General features: G+C 46.6%; 1 protein-coding gene across 1 annotated transcript in view; it reads right to left on the bottom strand.

Annotated features, from left to right (window-relative positions):
- LOC113479585 (AF4/FMR2 family member 1-like) overlaps positions 1-16545 on the bottom strand; it is a 320468-nt gene continuing 303923 nt past the window's right edge. Inside the window, exons 2-8 of the mRNA XM_026847753.1 lie at positions 6244-6307; positions 5283-5419; positions 4350-4421; positions 3663-3756; positions 3518-3561; positions 2180-2358; positions 1-336 (exon numbers count right to left, since the gene is read on the bottom strand). Coding sequence (XP_026703554.1) covers positions 215-336; positions 2180-2358; positions 3518-3561; positions 3663-3756; positions 4350-4421; positions 5283-5419; positions 6244-6246 — 651 coding nt within the window. The 5' untranslated portion in view covers positions 6247-6307 and the 3' untranslated portion in view covers positions 1-214. The remainder of the gene's footprint in view (positions 337-2179; positions 2359-3517; positions 3562-3662; positions 3757-4349; positions 4422-5282; positions 5420-6243; positions 6308-16545) is intronic.

Below are 16545 nucleotides of genomic sequence, written 5' to 3'. Positions count from 1 at the left end.
GGGCAGTGTCAGTATCAGTGTCACTGCGGGTGTTGGTGCAGGTATTGGTGTCAGTGCTGGAGGCAGTGCTGGTCTTCAAAGTTCCTCCACTGTAACCAGGTTCCTGCCATCTCCATTTGTGCTCCTATGCAGGTGGTTTGAATCCATTAATTCAACAAGTCAGACTGTCACTGAGGCTTCAAAAGTGCAAAGAAGTTCCAGGTACTCACCCACCTTAAGGTGCAGCTGTTTCCCATCTCAGCCACTGCAAACCCTGCCTAGCGTAGCGTACCGCTTCGGTCACGCTGCTGTTCAGCGCCAGAGCACACGTCGCTGTGCTGAGTTCAGCAAAAAACTCTGGAAAAAGGGGAGGGAGAGAGAAAACATTTGGTTGGTTTCACACCACAGGTCCATCTGACAGGCAAGGGGGCAGCGAGGAGCAGCAGCAGCACCCTGTCAGTCGGCAGGTCCCCTTAAACACATCCTTAACGCAGAGAGCTCAGCGATAGACAGGCCAGGCAGCGTCACAAGCACAGAGGGCCCGGCATGTGGGAGGGAAACGCACTCACACTGAACCGCCTCCCCGGGCTCTGGCTTTGAAAGGACACCGAGAGGCCATGGTAGGTGGGCAGGAGTTTGGGTGTTCACATCCCAGTCCCTACCGCGTGACGCCCCCAGGTTTTAAACCGGCCACATTCTGAGTGGTGCCTGGCAGCACACACCACTGTCACCGGGCTGGTCCCTTGGCTTCACCCATCCTCAGACCTTGGAGACATCAGGATTTCTCAGCTGAACAGGTTTCAAAATCTGTCCAGCTGGCCAGGCAGTACAGCTCTGATTGGGGTTGCTCACAGCTGGGCATCAGGCAGATTGAAGAGAGCCCTCCTCTCCTGCCACCAGCTCCAGCTTTGCACAGGTGGCCCCAACATCAGTTACAACTAACTGCTTTCCACTACTTCTCACCTTCCCTCTTTAAGGGATATCTGGAGGCCACTGCTCTTTCCTCCCCATCTTATTGCCTATGAATTGCATAAATGAATCGAGGATGGGGCCTTTTTCATTTAGTTTGATGTACTCTCTCTGTACTCTGAACATCTGCACCTTACACTTAGTATCAACAAGCTCCAGTTTGGAAACTCCTCCACCATCCTGAACAGCAGCAGCAACTGCCAAGCCCACAGGAGTGTTTACTCTTATCCTGCACAGATCCACTCCCCTGGGAGTATTTACTACCTCAGTCATCATTCCCCTCCACTAAAGCAGCAGAGAACAGGTTTTGTCCTTCTTAGTGACAGCCTGTGGATGATATAACCCAAAATACTACACATGCATTGCTGCTGCGAGCACAGATTTGCTCAGGGGATACCCAGCAACCGAAGTCACTCTCTTCAAAGGGGACTTGCAAAGCCTTTTGAATTTCAGCAACTGCCTCAGTGTGAGGCTTTCTGCAGCCCTCACACAGTTCAGCCAGCCTCACTGTGCTTATTTCTTGTGCCAGTCTGTCAACAGATGGTGGCAGTATAGCCTGTCACCCACAGCAGCTCAGAAAACTTTGGGTTTTAAACCACTCTAGGGCTTTTGCTTATTCACCACTGCTTGTACCATAGGAGAACACTTATAACAACAAAAGTGTAAAATCCAAAGAGTAGCATCAATTTCAGGAAAGCTACCGGCACATACTGGTCACGTGCCCAGCCAGAACTCCAGTGCAAGAGCTGCTCAGCTTCTCTGTTACGGAGAGAAGCCAGCATCAACATTTTCAAGGCCAAGATACCTGCAAGCTTGACAAACCAACTAAAACACAAGCCTACAGGCCAAAAACCTGTTTTTAAAGGAGGGGAACCAACTCAGAAAAGCTAAGTGCCCCCAAGGGAAAAACAAACTGCAAAAACCCGCTTATGCTTCTCATGTTAGCATGAAGCAAGTTGGCTGGTTCCCTGAACTTGATACCCTCACCCCTTAGCGCTTAAGACCTCTGAGGGTGCCAAGACAACCCTTGAATTGGAACTCTCCTCAATTTATCACCACCAGGTATCTCTGCCAATAACCTGACAATGTGCCACAGCTGTCTGCTTCAACATAGGTAATGATTTGATCTTTTGGTACAGCATTTGCTACACTGAGCGTTAGGATTGAAGCAAGGGCATACACATAACCACCACACATGTGACCAAAAAGACAGAGGGCAGAAAACACTTACCCATGTTCTTCCCGGCCAGTGCATCGGCCTTTTCCCAAATATCATATGCATAGAGGATATAGGAACTGATGTTGATGTAGGCAGAGGTGATGTCTGGGATGTTGTAGGGAACAGTGACTGAAGAGCCAGTGCTGTTCCCACTGTAGCCACTGCCAGCATAAGTAGTCATGCCTGTGCTTCTGCAGGAGAAAGAAACACCATCATGAGCATTTAACTTCAGAGTGAGACACATCTGACTATTTTATGCCAGGAGCTATTTGGTACCATCCAGGCCTGCAGCATGGGGCGGAGTTTTGAAAATTGAGATGTGTTCAGCTACATAACAAATAATTGTCCTTCCAGTGCAAGGCCAAGGTTTTTGAAGCAATTTGTGACTCAAAGGACTTCCTCTTGAAAAAAAAAAATAAAAAATGCGGGTCCAGACATCAGAAAGGGCCACCCATCCACTTCCCAACACCTACACCAACTTGTAGAAGCCTTCACCAGATTATCTGAACGCTTTTTCCAAACAAATTCCATTTCAGGCACGCTGCAGCTCCCCACCGATGGAGGCTGGAGCTTTCTGACAGCTGGTCACAGCAGCCAGGTCAGCCACACACACTTCTTCATAGCCCTAGGGCAGGTGAATGCAGCCAACTGCCTGACACAGCCTGGCTTCATCACAGCACTCCTTCACCCAACCCAGTTTTAGTCACTGGTAGGACAGGGCTTCCACCACTGCTCTGGGGAGACCACTGACTTCCCAATGAACTGTACTGTGCAAGGTGACACAAAAATCTGGAATTGCAGCATCACTGTTAAAGACCAACCAAGCCTCTCTCAAGCACAGAGTTTAAAAGGGACAGGAGTGGAGCAGGTAGCTCTCTGCCAAATGCAATTGCCACCACACACAAAAAAAGCCTCTTTCTTAATCACTGTCATTCAAACACGGGCCCAGTCTGCTGGGGACCCGGGCAAACACCATTACATAACAGCTTGACTTCGACTTTTGCTGCTGCAGGTACACAGAAAGGACAAAATGCTCAACAACTCAGAAATTATAAAATTAGTTTCTTAATTGGTGACTGAGCCAAAGAGAACACTATGAAAGTTCTGCTACCACAGGGTGAAGGCATAAATCTGTACCTCTTAACAAAAAAAACCCCACACCTTTCTGAGGAGAAAAGACAGGAAGGAGAGAGCAGAAATACTCCTGCCCCTAACAGTATGATTTCAGGGGGCAAGAAGGAGCAAGTGGTGAGGCACTCTCAAATGCAGGCACCAACTCAAACACTCCAGCTCCTGTTTTCACTCACACCCTTGTAGAAACAGGACAACATATGTGTTTTGAAATCTTACCTTGCAACACACAGAGAAGGTGCTTGTGTAGATCTGGAAGAACTCTGCAGCAAGGAACAGAACTCGTTAGGTTTGTGCTATTCAGGCAACATTCAGTAAGTCCCGCAGCAGCCCAGACGGCAGCTCAGTAACACGCGTGCCCTACCTTGAAGTGGTCATTCAGGATCCTGGAATACTTCATGGCAGCATCTTTTTTGTAACGGAACATTGCCATGTGCAGAAGGGACTGGCAGCGCATGCTGTGAACAGAAACACACCCAAGCATCAGTGCTGACGCTGGCTGCTGCCTGCTCAGCAGTCACCAGCCTTGTGGGACAGAGGCGGGCACGCATCAGCGGTACTGCAGCTCCAAGACAGCTCTGAATGTCTCCTCCTCCTGCTCAGCTTTAAAAAAGAATCTTTAAAAGCATCCCAAGGGAAAAAAAAAGCAACTGAGGAAGGGCCATGCCTGGTCTTCTATATAAACAGGTGCCCAACCTCCCATGAGTGTCACGGGCTGAGTAAGCCTCCGTCCAGAAAAGGCTTCGTGATGTTCAGCTTCAGCCTCAGTTATGTGGCTCAAATACGGGCAGCCAAATTGCATTCTTTCACCTTTGGAGAAAGCCCTTATGTGCTCTCAAGTTACCAGCAGATCAAATTTTAGAGCCTGTGCCTTCCACATGTGGTCCCCTGTGATATCCCAACTCACTTTAGAGATGTTCCAGTTCATTCTGGATTTTTATATTGTGGGGTTTTTTCCCTTGCAGAACTCCAATTCCCATTTAACTCATTCATTCACCCCTGAAAGTAATGGGTCTATCAAGTCTAAAAGCAGAGAAAAACAGTTACCCACCATAACACAGCAAAGATCTTGTCCTGTGAAGATGCTGAGGCATCTGTAAAGGATTTCAGTGTCATGATGAATCTAAGGAAACAAAATGAACAGAATCTTGTCAGCCATCAGTGCTCTGAAGTCCCACTGTTCATGAAAAAAAATCAGCTCATGCCATTATCTCAAACATCAGTCCAGAAGTCAGGAAACCTGCCCTGAGTTCTTAGTGCTGGCAGCAAGTGGTTTGTACAGTGCTGAGCAGGGGACTGTGTCTCCAAATGCCTTGTTTCCCAGGCAGCAGGAACAGATGTGGCCCCTTATGTGACCCACTCTGCTCTTACACTGATTAACAGGCAACAAGTAGAAGCCCTGCATGGGCCACCCCTAGGCCTGGGACCCAGAAGAAGTGCCCCCGCTACTGAAGGTGAAATATTAATTCAAGTGTTTCTGGACAAGACAGACATCTTAGTGGAAATGTTTCTTCTGGCAAAAAACAAGCAAGCCAATCTCCTTTTTGAAAAAAAGGAAACAACGATATCTTGGAAATACAGTCCATCCAGACCAGAAAGCAAACACTCTTCTTCAGCTCACAGTATAGTTACCTTGCTCTTCTTAACTGAAATACCACTGAGCTCACATGCAAAAGCAACACCAGATCTGGATGAACTAAAAACTCCCTCACGCCTCTGACTGTTATAACCAGTGTCCTCTGGTGCACCTCAGCTGCGTGGCTCAGGGGCCGAGTAGGACACGGTGCCTCCTTCTGATCAGCAGTGCCGAAACATGCCAAAGGATTTGTCTCTGGTGCCTCGCCATGGGCTGTCTCGTGCTTGTGCAGCAGCCCGGGCTCTGCTCCGTGGGGGGAATCCAGAGCTGCCAGTTGCAAACAACAACACAACTCCCCCTTCTGCTCCAAACACGCTGCCTGACCATCACGCTGTGAAAACCACTTACTTGAGGAGATCTATGGTGCCTCTGAACACGCTGGAAGCCGATTTGGGTTCTGTTGGGTCCGATTCCAAGGCAATCCCATATTCAATGAAGGAAAGGGCAGCATCTAGGTACTGGAAGGCCCTTTCAGTCCTGTCGGTCTGTTGGGAAGAAAATTCTCCTGTTTAGACTAAGACAAAAGCCACTTCTCTCAAGTGTACTTGAATTCTTTTTTTCCCTTGTTAGGCAGGATTTGAAGAAAGAAAAAAGGCAAGTCAGGCCTCTGGGTGATAGTTAAAGGGTTCTAGGCAGAACCCCTAATGTGGTCCCAGGCATCAGTTTTGTGTGCTCTGGCTATTTGTATCTCTCCCTCAATGTTCTCCTTGCGTAATTTATTACCTTCACATGTTTTGGACATTATCATCTGGTCTTGGAGGCCTGCCTCAGGAGAGGCAGATGGGGCTTGCCCACCGCAGTATTCCCTCACTTCATTTCACAAGTAAATGACAAGTGGCAAATGTACATTATCTGAGTGAACCATCACCAGCAACAACAGATGTTCCTTCACACACACAACTGCCCAGAGCAGAGTAAGCCAGTGACATCTGCAACGGGGACTTGCAAGTCTGGTTCACCTGCAGCACAATTACTGTGAGAATCCTGACATTTCAGAGTAAACTGTGTTGTAACTAACTGCTGCACCTCTCCTCCAAGGACCTTGTGGTAGTTCTGCAAAGCCAACAGGCCTGCTGACCTCAGACAGCACCAGCCCTGAATCCTGTTCTCCAGGAGCATTCTCTGGATGTGTTTATAACCAAGGGAAACGTCTGAACACTTAGCAGATAAAGACAGCCTCCCCACAGGTGACTCGAACATACTCCAAGTGTGGAAGTCATGTTAGACAGTGAATCTTATCCCATGCAGGCAGGTATCAGCTCTGAATGCAAGAGCTGGTGAGCATTTCTAGCACAGGGCCGAGGCTTACCATTGCATCGGCTATGTGCTTCAGCCTCTTGGCCTCTTCGATGTAGTATTCCACTGGATGCTGTCTGAATTGGGGACAGAGAAGGAAAACAGAAGAAGGTTAGGAAAATGATCAGTTTTACCTTCCTATCCAGAGGATGCCATGAATTCAAACATCCTGTTTTGGTAAGCCTGTTACAGCCTAATCAAACACACATTACAATGATGAGTCACTAAATGAGAGTTGTCTGCATGTACAGAAATGTGCAACAGCTGAATACACAGATACAATGAATTGTTTTCTTAAAAAATGTGTGTTAGAGTAACATTTCAAAATAAAAAGCCACTGGAGGTTAGGCTACTGTGAGGCCAGGTTTACTACTTTGGCCCATGGAAAGATGGTAGTGATATGATCTCCTATCATTCCTCAAGTACAATCCCACAGACACATTTTGATTGAAACATACAGTAAGTTTTGCAGTGTCAGTCATTCATCTCAGACCAAAAGAGCCTGCATTCAAGTTATCTGCTTACAGGAGAGATGGTCACCAATGCCAACCCCATTGATTGGTCTGAATCAACTTCTAAACAATGATAAAGTTCAACCACACGCAGTTCTGTGCACTGGGATAGTCTATTCACCATGCAAATAGCACACAGCTGCCTCTGCACCAACAACACGAGCAAGTAAAGAGTCATGCCCTCCCCAAAAATGCCAGTTGCCCACCCAGCACCTCGTGACAGAAGAGTTGGTCACTTGTCAAGAATCAGACAAATCAAAACCCAGCACTTGTAGGCAGGCACCAGAGACACCTCCTCTCCGATTTAAAAAGGACCTAATTTCCAGAGTAGAGTCCTTCAAACCAAGAACTGTTGCCATGAGACCTTTACTCGGGGGGGGAGGGAAGAAATGGGGGGACAGGACACAGGAAATCACAGACATGTGAAGGCAGCAGTACAGGGCAGGTAAAAATGCTGCAGTACACTGGTCTGCAGATGATGGGGTAAGTTTCAGCACATCTCTCAGAAGGACTGCAAATGCTATGCGGGAATAAACGAGAAATTCCTGGCCATGAAGGGCACCTGAAATTCCAGACAGAGTCACAATTCAAAAGGCACACTGGCTGTGTGTCCGTTAGGTCACACACACAAGAGACAAAGACAACAAGATGATTTTAGAGGAGAAGGGAAATGCTCCCTACCCACCCACACATACAAATCTCTTTCCTGGACAGGCCTTTGCACCTTTCACCCCTCTACAAATCTGGGCCAGTCAGAGGGAAAAGCCTATTGGCCCTGAGGCATCTTGGTTTGGTTAGAGAAAGGGGGAGCTGCATATCCACATGCTTCTGCAGCCCCCCAGTTCAGCAGTCTCGCACAGCAACAAGGTGAGGAAACAGAGCTCTGCCACATCCATCACACTCCTCTCTGTTCTCAGCTGGGAGAAGATGGGTCCCACCCAGCACCAACCCTGTGGGCACCAGCAGTCCATGGGGCAAGTGCTATTCAAAGCCCATAACTGGTGACAGCAAAAGCAGCTGAGGGAGCAGACAGGATCAGCATTAGCACCCGACTTGTGGCTTTCATCACCACCTGTCCAATTAAGAAACTGGTAGCAATCACCCAGTCAAAACTGATGGACATACAGCTACACTTCAGACACCAGCCTTTCCCAAGAGGCTGTCAGAACTCTCTGATGTGGTTGCTCAGTCATGGGAGCAAGAGTCACAACTCCTGGGTCACACTTTCAGCTCTTTCACCTCTTTGCAGCAGGAGCCTGAGCAAGCAACTCAATTTGTCTGCACCTCAGTTTCTCCATGTGCAAAGAGTGTTCACATCATCTTCTCACTTTACAAAGACTAAGAGCTTTAAACGCATGTGAAGTGTCATGAACCAGATAAAGCTTTCTGCTGCTTCCCTCTCACGCAGAGAGGGTACAAGCTTCCCCCAAAGATAACAGCAGAACCCAGAAGGAGGAAGACATGGACAAAGAACAAGACATTCACTGACTCCTAGAATGGTTTAGGAGTTCGAAGGGACCTTTAAAAGATCTTCTAGTCCAACTCCCTTTTTAAAAGCTTTGCAAGGCTACTTCTCATGAGAGCAGAAATATACTTGAACTCTCAAGTCTTACTCACTGAGCATCATAGAACAGTTGGGGTTGGAAGGGACCTTTAGAAGTCATCTAGTCCAAACCCCCTGCAATGAGCAGGGACATTTTCAGCCAGAGGACAATTTCTCCTGCCATCCCCTGAAGCCCCTAAATTACTGTGCAGAACAAGCCTGTGCTACTGCCCACAGAACTCCTGCCACCTCCCAGATCACTGCGGGCAATCACCTGCTGGCAGATCACCACCACTGCAGTTTGGAGAAGAGGAAACGGCTCCTGCATCCCCACAGGCAGGCTGCCTACCACACTGTTTGCAAACAACTTATCACTGATACAAAAGGGTCAGTGCATGGGCGAGCACTGGGGGTACAAACAAGTCAGTCAGATTATACATAATCGACATCAATCCCACTGACCCCAACAACACCACCACACAACCAACAATGAGTGGAATAAATGGTGACATGCAGTCTCTCATAGAAGGGATAGGAGACAACTGAGTCAACAAGCCAAGAACATAAATCCAAGGAAGCCACATACTGAATCTCTACACAGCCCACATTTACAAAAGCCAGACCTGACTGGAGCCCAGTCCCAGGGAGGCAGGAGGTCCTTCCCCAACAGGGAACTGCACAATGCATCCACCTCACAGACAGACGCTGCCCCTGCCTGCAAGGGCTCCCAGCTTTTATCCCCTCAGTGGGACACCTGAGCTTTGTTTACTTAAAGCAGGACACCTGGGGCTCATTTACACAATGGCTCTGTCTGGAGGGAAGACTGAAGTCAAACTCACTCCCCCTTCCCCTTTGTGAAGGGCTGTGGGAATCACCCATATGTCAACCTTAATTTGGGGCTTGGGGTTGAAACCCCAGCATTTTAATGCCACAACATTCAACCCTTTTGCAGGAGCGTAAACCAAGTATGGGGGGATGACCAGCCACTGAAACATCAGCTCACGCTTGAATAAGAACCGTATTCCTCAGCATTAAGGAGAGAGAGGCAGACAGGTGACACCCAAGTATCACTTCACCTCTGCAACAAATACAAAGGCAAATCAATTACATTCATACAGCCACGTGGCTGGTTCCAGGATGTAAAGAGAAATCTGCAGCAGATGAAGTTTCAGAAGGTACATGAGGTTAGAAGGAAACTCATGAGTATGAGGACAGGAGATACAGTTTTTCACCTTAACCTCTTAAAGAAAGAATCAGTTTTATTCATCTTTCTGCCATCCCACCAGTGTATACTCACTTCAGTTTACTGGAGTCCTCCTGAGCTGAAGACTGCAATGACTTTGTTTCTTTGTCTGATTTCTTTTTCTTCCAATCAATCTCCTCTTCCACCTCCCTCTAAGAAGAAGGAAAAATCCAAAGCAGGGTTCAGTGATGGGTGTTACTATCAAGCGACCCTGGTTCAGTTCACAGTCTGCACTGATGGACAAGCAAAAGGCAGGGGGCTGCTGCTCTCACCCCTAGGAGTGACACAGGTGACACCTGCAGAATTCGTTTGTCTTGGTGTAAGCAAGCAATCATGACTATTTCATGGAAAGAAATTACTTCACCCAGAAAAAGACTACACTGCTCAGACTGAGGTTGCACAACAAAAGGCAGCAGAAGGTGCCCATGTGGACAAAACAGAAAAGCACTGACGGGGGGTGGCCTGGGTAGGTTTGTTCTCCGGTCACCCCCACAAACTGCAGGCAAGGTGCTCTCCCACAACAGACAGTAAATGGGTAGCGCAGATGGCTGCAGGGTCTGGGAGGCACTTCAGGTACTGTGCTGCTTTGAAAGGGGTTGCAGGGGGATGGGGCACCCCAGCTCTCCAAAGCTCTGCTTGGGCTGAAAGCCAGAGAAACCCACAAATGCTACCAGGGAGCTGGCCAGCCACACGCTGACAGAGCCTGCTGCCAGAAGCTCCTCCAGCATAGGAGGGCTGGGGTTTGTTTTCTTGAGAAAAATAGTATTAAAAAAAAAAATAAATGTTTTAAAACACCAAAGCATCTGTTAGCTTACAGGGCTTTACACTTGCTCAGCAGGGGATTTGTGACCAACAGGAAACACCTGTGGACAGTTTTGATGCACATCCCCTTTAGAAGCTGGGTAACACATTGAGAGAAGGAGCAGAACGGATCCACTCCCAACCTATAAAGCGGAAACGAACTCTACACTTGTGTTTTTCAACCACCACCTTGGTCCTTGTACAAACCCACCTCCACCTCCACCTCTCACCTTCCTCTTTTGACGGGACTTGTCACAAGTGTCTGTGACTCTCCTCTCCAGGTCCCACTTCCTCGCACCACAGACTTCCCCATCCTCTGCTCTCCTCTGATGACTGCCGGGAGAGTGTGCTGACTTCTGCTGACTGGCGGGGCAGTCCCTCACCAGCAAGATCATCTGCTTCTCCCTGATAGACAAGGGAAGTCTGTCCTTGTGGAAGTCCTCTCTGGCCACCACGGCAGGCCTGGGGCCACTGGTCCTGCTTGGGGGTTGCGCCCTGGCCTTGAGGAAGGGGGCTGAGAGCAAGATGCTCCTGGGCACTGCCAGGCAAAACTTCTCTCACGAGCTTGGGGTCCAAGGAGGGTTTGGCATTGGCCTGGTGGGAGCTCTTGTGCTTTCTGCTCTCAGCGGGCACTTGCCGTTCTGGCTTCAGGTCTCACTCTCAACCATCACTACAACAACTGAAAATTCCATCCACCCCAGTGTGATCCACACATACACTCGTGGAGGGGAAGAGCAGAAAAGAAGGGAAATACCATTCTGGTTCCTAGGCCAAACCCAGCATGCCTGGACTATTCATTTCTAGTTGGAGCTTTCAGTAAAACCCCACATAACGAAAGCCAGTTTTCAACAGCAGCTTCAGGCAGTTAGAAACCAAAGCCTGTATCTAACAAGAGAAAACAGGAGCCCTTACCTATCTACCCCATACATAAAAAGTAGTTTTGTTTTTCTCCTTATTTGGTCTAGCTAGTAGTTTGGGAACAAACCCGTACCTTGGAGGAGCAAGTGAAGAAGGTGGCTTTTCAGCAACCTGTTTTGTTCACAAAAACAAAGAGGAGAGAGGGAGGAAAGGTGAGCTTAAGGAAGTCGGAACAATGCCACAAGTCGTGATGATTTAAAGGGATGTCTAAAACTGACTTGGTCTAAACATCTAAAACATCTAACACTGACTTGGTCGTCACTATCCTCTTCGCTATCACTAAGGTGCAGGTCATCCTGGAGGATTCTGAAAGACAACCAGAAGAGAAAGATCAGCCAAGACAGGCATGGTTTCAAGCAGCAGACACTGAAAAAACTTGGTTTGCACTTGCCAAAACAAACCAGCCTCTCACATTTCTTTTAGAACATTCAGCATGCTCAGTCTCCTAAACCCTGTTGTTACCTAAATGAGTGATAAAATGAGGACACACAACCTGGACATGTCACTGGGCTTTCCAATTGATCTCAGGATGTTTTGCAATGGAGGTCAGTGTCACTGGCTGGCTGGCACCTACAAAGTCCTGTGAGGGGACTGCTCCTCAGCACAGGTTACCTAGCACACAGCCAACAAAGGTTACCTAGGTTACCTAGGACCAGGTTACCTAGGTTACCTAGGTTACCTAGGACTTCCAGTAGGGTGGGCTGGAAGAAGTCTGGCCCTTGCAGAGCAAGAGACCAGCATGCTGTTAGCCCCCACGGGCTCCCCAAGGGGCAGAACGCATTGTCTCTGCACCAGAAGCTGGGCATACTCATGTTCTCTGCTCTCAGGGGCAGTGAATATTTCTTTTGTCTTTTGTCACTGGGGCTCTCTTTTTTCTACTGAAGTCTCCTGTCACACAAACATAAGTAAATGCCAAGGTCAAGCCTGTCTCCTATCTCTTCTCTACACAATGAACTTCGTGCTCCTGCACACCTGAGCAGTAACCGTAACACTGAGCAGTTCTCCAAGCAGTTTACAAGCAGGGAGGCACAAACCCTCTTTTACTATTGCTAGAGAAGAGAGAAGGCTGCCTCTACAAGCTTCCAAAAGCATAATTTACTCCTCTGCCTGCAAGTGGTAACTACTGCTTGCAATTTCAATGCATTACCGAGGTCCTCAAAAGGCTGGAGGGAAGGATTTGTGGGGAGGGACGCAAAGTTCTCCCAGATTGTCATCACCCTCTTGGGCAATCATGCGGGTATCCCAAAAGGAGCTGGAAAACAGACAGGCAAAACTCTTGCTATTCAAAAGTATAGTGATGTTACATCTTGAAACTGGCTGGAGACCAACTCCTCAACCCAGAGAATTACACAAGTGTCATTCCAAAAATAGGATAAAAAGGTTGGGAACAGAGGTGGGGATCTTAATCAATCAGGTCAAAACTCTTGCTTGTTTCAACCTCCTTTGAAACTAAGGGCTCTCTGTGAGAAATTTTTCTCATGCCCAAATAAGAAAAATAAGCCTCTGAGCCCTCATGACAACACATCTTATAGCAATAAAACAAATAGGAAAGGTCCACAGTGAACCACATCATCTTGGAAAAGTGGGGAGCTGATGTTCCTGATGCTTGTGGGGAAAAATACATGAACCTTCCCACTCTTTCAAGCCATCATGTCCAACTATGAATATAATGAAAAGATTTACTGACCCCACAGTACCCAAGTACCTCTCACTGGTGGAGGAGAGGTTCTCAGTGCACAAGGACTCACAGAGATTTACGTACTTGCTTTGTTTGGCCGTTTTGACTTTGCCATTCCCCTGTGAATATCCTCCTTCTTCTGAGATAAAACATAACACGACAAGGAAAAGAAGAAGTATCTAAAGAAAAGTAGAAAGACATATATACACACTATTAGAAAAGGCTGGAGAAATTTCATCTTCACCCCACTTTGCAACTAGCTCGCATGATGAAAATATCAATTGGGGTTTTTAGAGAGTCCACATGAAAAGTTCTTTGCCTTTGGTTTGTTTTGTTGTTTTGTTTTTCAGAAAACTTTTCTTTGGGAAATTGCAGAAAAGTATACCATATGACTGCTTTAAAATTTCACCCCTAGTTTTCACAGTTTCCATAGCTGTAGCTTCACTAGCCCTCACAGGATTCTAAAAGATATGCAGAATAAATCAGATTCAGTTTTGCATTCCTCAGAATTTACATCAGTTGAATGCATTATTAGTAGTTTGAATAGCCCTAAGTAGGCACAGATTAAAAGAGAAAAAAACCTTCAATCTCGTGCACTAATACTTGGGGTTTTTTCTTTGGTTTTGTTTTGTTTTTACCACAGTTGCCATAATCACAAAACAGTAATGTTTCTGTTGGTGAAAATTCCCTGCATTAACATTTTCTGAGAAAAATCAGGCTGATAAAACCTTAATCTTTGGAATCATCAAGTAAAATTCAATTAATTCCTAGTTCTTTTAAGTAACTGCACAGTAGAGGTGGGAACTGAGTCTGGTTACTTACGGTGTTCTTGGCTGAGAACGAGGCAATGTTTTTGCAGGTGCATCATACTGTTCTGTAAATCAGAAAGGAGTCAGTTGGGTTTATTTGCTTCACTTGTAGCATATTTTACCCTGTGGTCTCTGAACATCAGATTAGAAAGTCACTTTCTTCCAGCAGGTAACTATTGGCCATTGAGATTATTCATCACTCCAAAGGCGGTTTCCTTATTTCACACAGTTCTCTGCCAAACTGCTGCCTTAATTTCTAGGTCATGGCTGTATACAATCTCTTCAGCATTTTCTAAATTCATCACTGCTCAACAAAGCACAGGAAATCGCGCTCCTTGATCAATGTAAATCCTTGATGTTCTCCTCAACATATAACACACAACACAAAACTGTCTGTCCATACACAGATGAGAGCGTGTTTCCTTTGGATTTCTGCTTTCTCTGATTCTGTGCTACAGATCCAACAGGCCGTGATTCCTAGAAAGGAAGGACAAGTACAAACTGAGAATAAAATAAATCGGCTCTCTCTTCAGAGCAGCATAGCAATAATTTGTTTTCCAGGTGTTACTGTAAGGAATACTTTGACTAACTTGTCAAAGCATGACTCTGAAGTGTCCAATAGTCTAAGCTGTCCTGATGTAGCTTAGCATGGACAGAAATGGTGCCTGCTACTGCCACCAAAAAGGTGTTGCCAGCACATTAGTGCTAACGCACACGAAAAGCCTAGCACAGACAAGGATCTTTGTCTTGAACATATGCTCAATACTTTAAGGGGGGTTAATCTACGTGAGGCCTTTGGGGAAGCTGGGGCTCAGAAATTCAGAACCCCCTTGTTGAAATTGCACAAGACAGACTTTTCTTGGCTCCTGATCCTCAAGTTTGAAATCCTGAAGAGCAGAATACAGGTGCTCCAGGAAGTGAGTTTGCACGGCCTGCCACACTCACTGCCTTTCCAGGAACAGTTACCTCAGGATTTCCTCCCCCAGCCCAAGACCACCTCTGTACTGAGTGTGCACCCACCATCCCCACCCGGAGGGGCTGTCATCACAACCATTCCCTGCCAACTTCCCAAAGAAAGCCGCAGGCAGAGTAACACAATACCGGCACTTGGCGCAGCTCAGAAAGTCGGGAATTATGTTCATGCCGAATGCATCTCATGACAAGCATGCACCACACACAGTTTGCTCAGGGGCTTAAAAGAAATCAGTGAGGAATGTGTCAGTGCAAAGTACATTTTTGTACTTTTGGCAGCAGACAGACTGAAGTGTGAAAATCTCTACCACGTCATAATTTACAAGTGCCATTTTTTCATCAAGGCACAGGTATGGAAGTTCAGAAGTGGCCCTGGTTTCTGTACCTATTAGGAATAACAGGAAATGCAAAGATTTACAGGGAATGGAACCACATGGCTACCTTTGCCTCTAGAAGCAGGGATGTGAGCGATCTATGGGGCTTCTGTGCAAGATCTAGAAGCAGCCTACAACTAACCTGGGTAACTGTTTGCATCGTTACCACCCTTGCCTTCCTCTTTCTCCCCTCCCGCTGCTCAGTTCATTGCCCACTTCACTCACTAGCTGTGCAATCTTTCAGTAGATGATACACTCCTCAATACACCGCACTACACCTCTTCTGTATCAGTACGTGCTTCCCTGTGGCTGCTACAAAAATACTATTATGCATTACTAACAGGCAAGGAAACAGTAAGTCTCATGAAACACAAAACGATGCAGTACTTTGGATCTGTCTAGGATAGATACAAAATGTACCTCCATAGGATTCTTGGCTGTGGGTCTTTTTCCCCTCTTTCTCCAAGTAAGATTATAGGTCCAACTCCTAACATGTAATGAACGTGTTAGGTACTAGAAGTATCTAATGTCTCATCTGATTTTTTGTGGTTTTTAAAACCAGAAGGTCAACAAATCTTAACTGCTTTTTAGGACTTGACTCCTGATGGGCTGGATATTTGTCTTGGCAGGAGTTTTTTGAAGATTCACGCAGTGACAGAAAAAACAACCAATGGCTTCAGGATCCATGGTCCCAGAGCAGGCAAAACAACATCTCATAAAGGGAAAAAGGTGGCAGCAGCAGCAGCAAACTAGGTCTTCCAACAGTGACGGTGAAGATGATGTCTTTGTATTTGAAGCAAATGAGGTGTGGAGGAATTTTCATGGCTCTCTTCTTCACTTCTTTGAAGCTGGAGAGCTCTGTGACGTTACACTGAAGGTGATACTGTCACACATCCACTGCATTTAACAGTCTGAGATTAAGCTACAAATACATGTGCTGGGAGTGGCTATGAATTTGGGCAGGGGTATGGAAGCCACAGAATATCTTTCCTAGCAAACAGGATTGCTGGAACAAAGCTAACTTCCAGCTTTCTCAAAGAATTAAAAAAAGAATAACTCTCCCAGACAATCATGTTCTACAGCTGATCAAAGAGTAAAGGAGGAGGAAACCAGTTTTATGACTCTTGCATAACATTGCTTTAATGCATTCTCTGTTACTCAGCTATATATTATTTATATCCTGATCACAATAACTTTATATCTAGCATCCATTGCCAGCACCTACAAGTATAGTGTTGCCTAGCTAGACAACTCAGTAGTGTGAGAGAGATATTTAAGAAAAAGAGATAAAGCACAGCTCCTACACCAAGAAATGATGGATGCCTTTAAGAGAAATTGCTTGCCTCCTGCTTTTCCTATTAACAGGGAAAATCCCTGACAGATGTGTGTCCCTGGTGCCCCTCTGGTAGGCATCTCATCTTTCTAAAACACCTGGGAGACCATGGAAATCTCCAAGAGGAAGAGG

This window comes from Athene cunicularia (assembly GCF_003259725.1).
Source record: "Athene cunicularia isolate RWA chromosome 4 unlocalized genomic scaffold, athCun1 chr4_part2, whole genome shotgun sequence".
In the NCBI taxonomy this organism is placed as follows: domain Eukaryota; kingdom Metazoa; phylum Chordata; class Aves; order Strigiformes; family Strigidae; genus Athene; species Athene cunicularia.
Note: the sequence above shows the minus strand (reverse complement) of the source record. Positions and strands in the feature narration are given on the sequence as shown.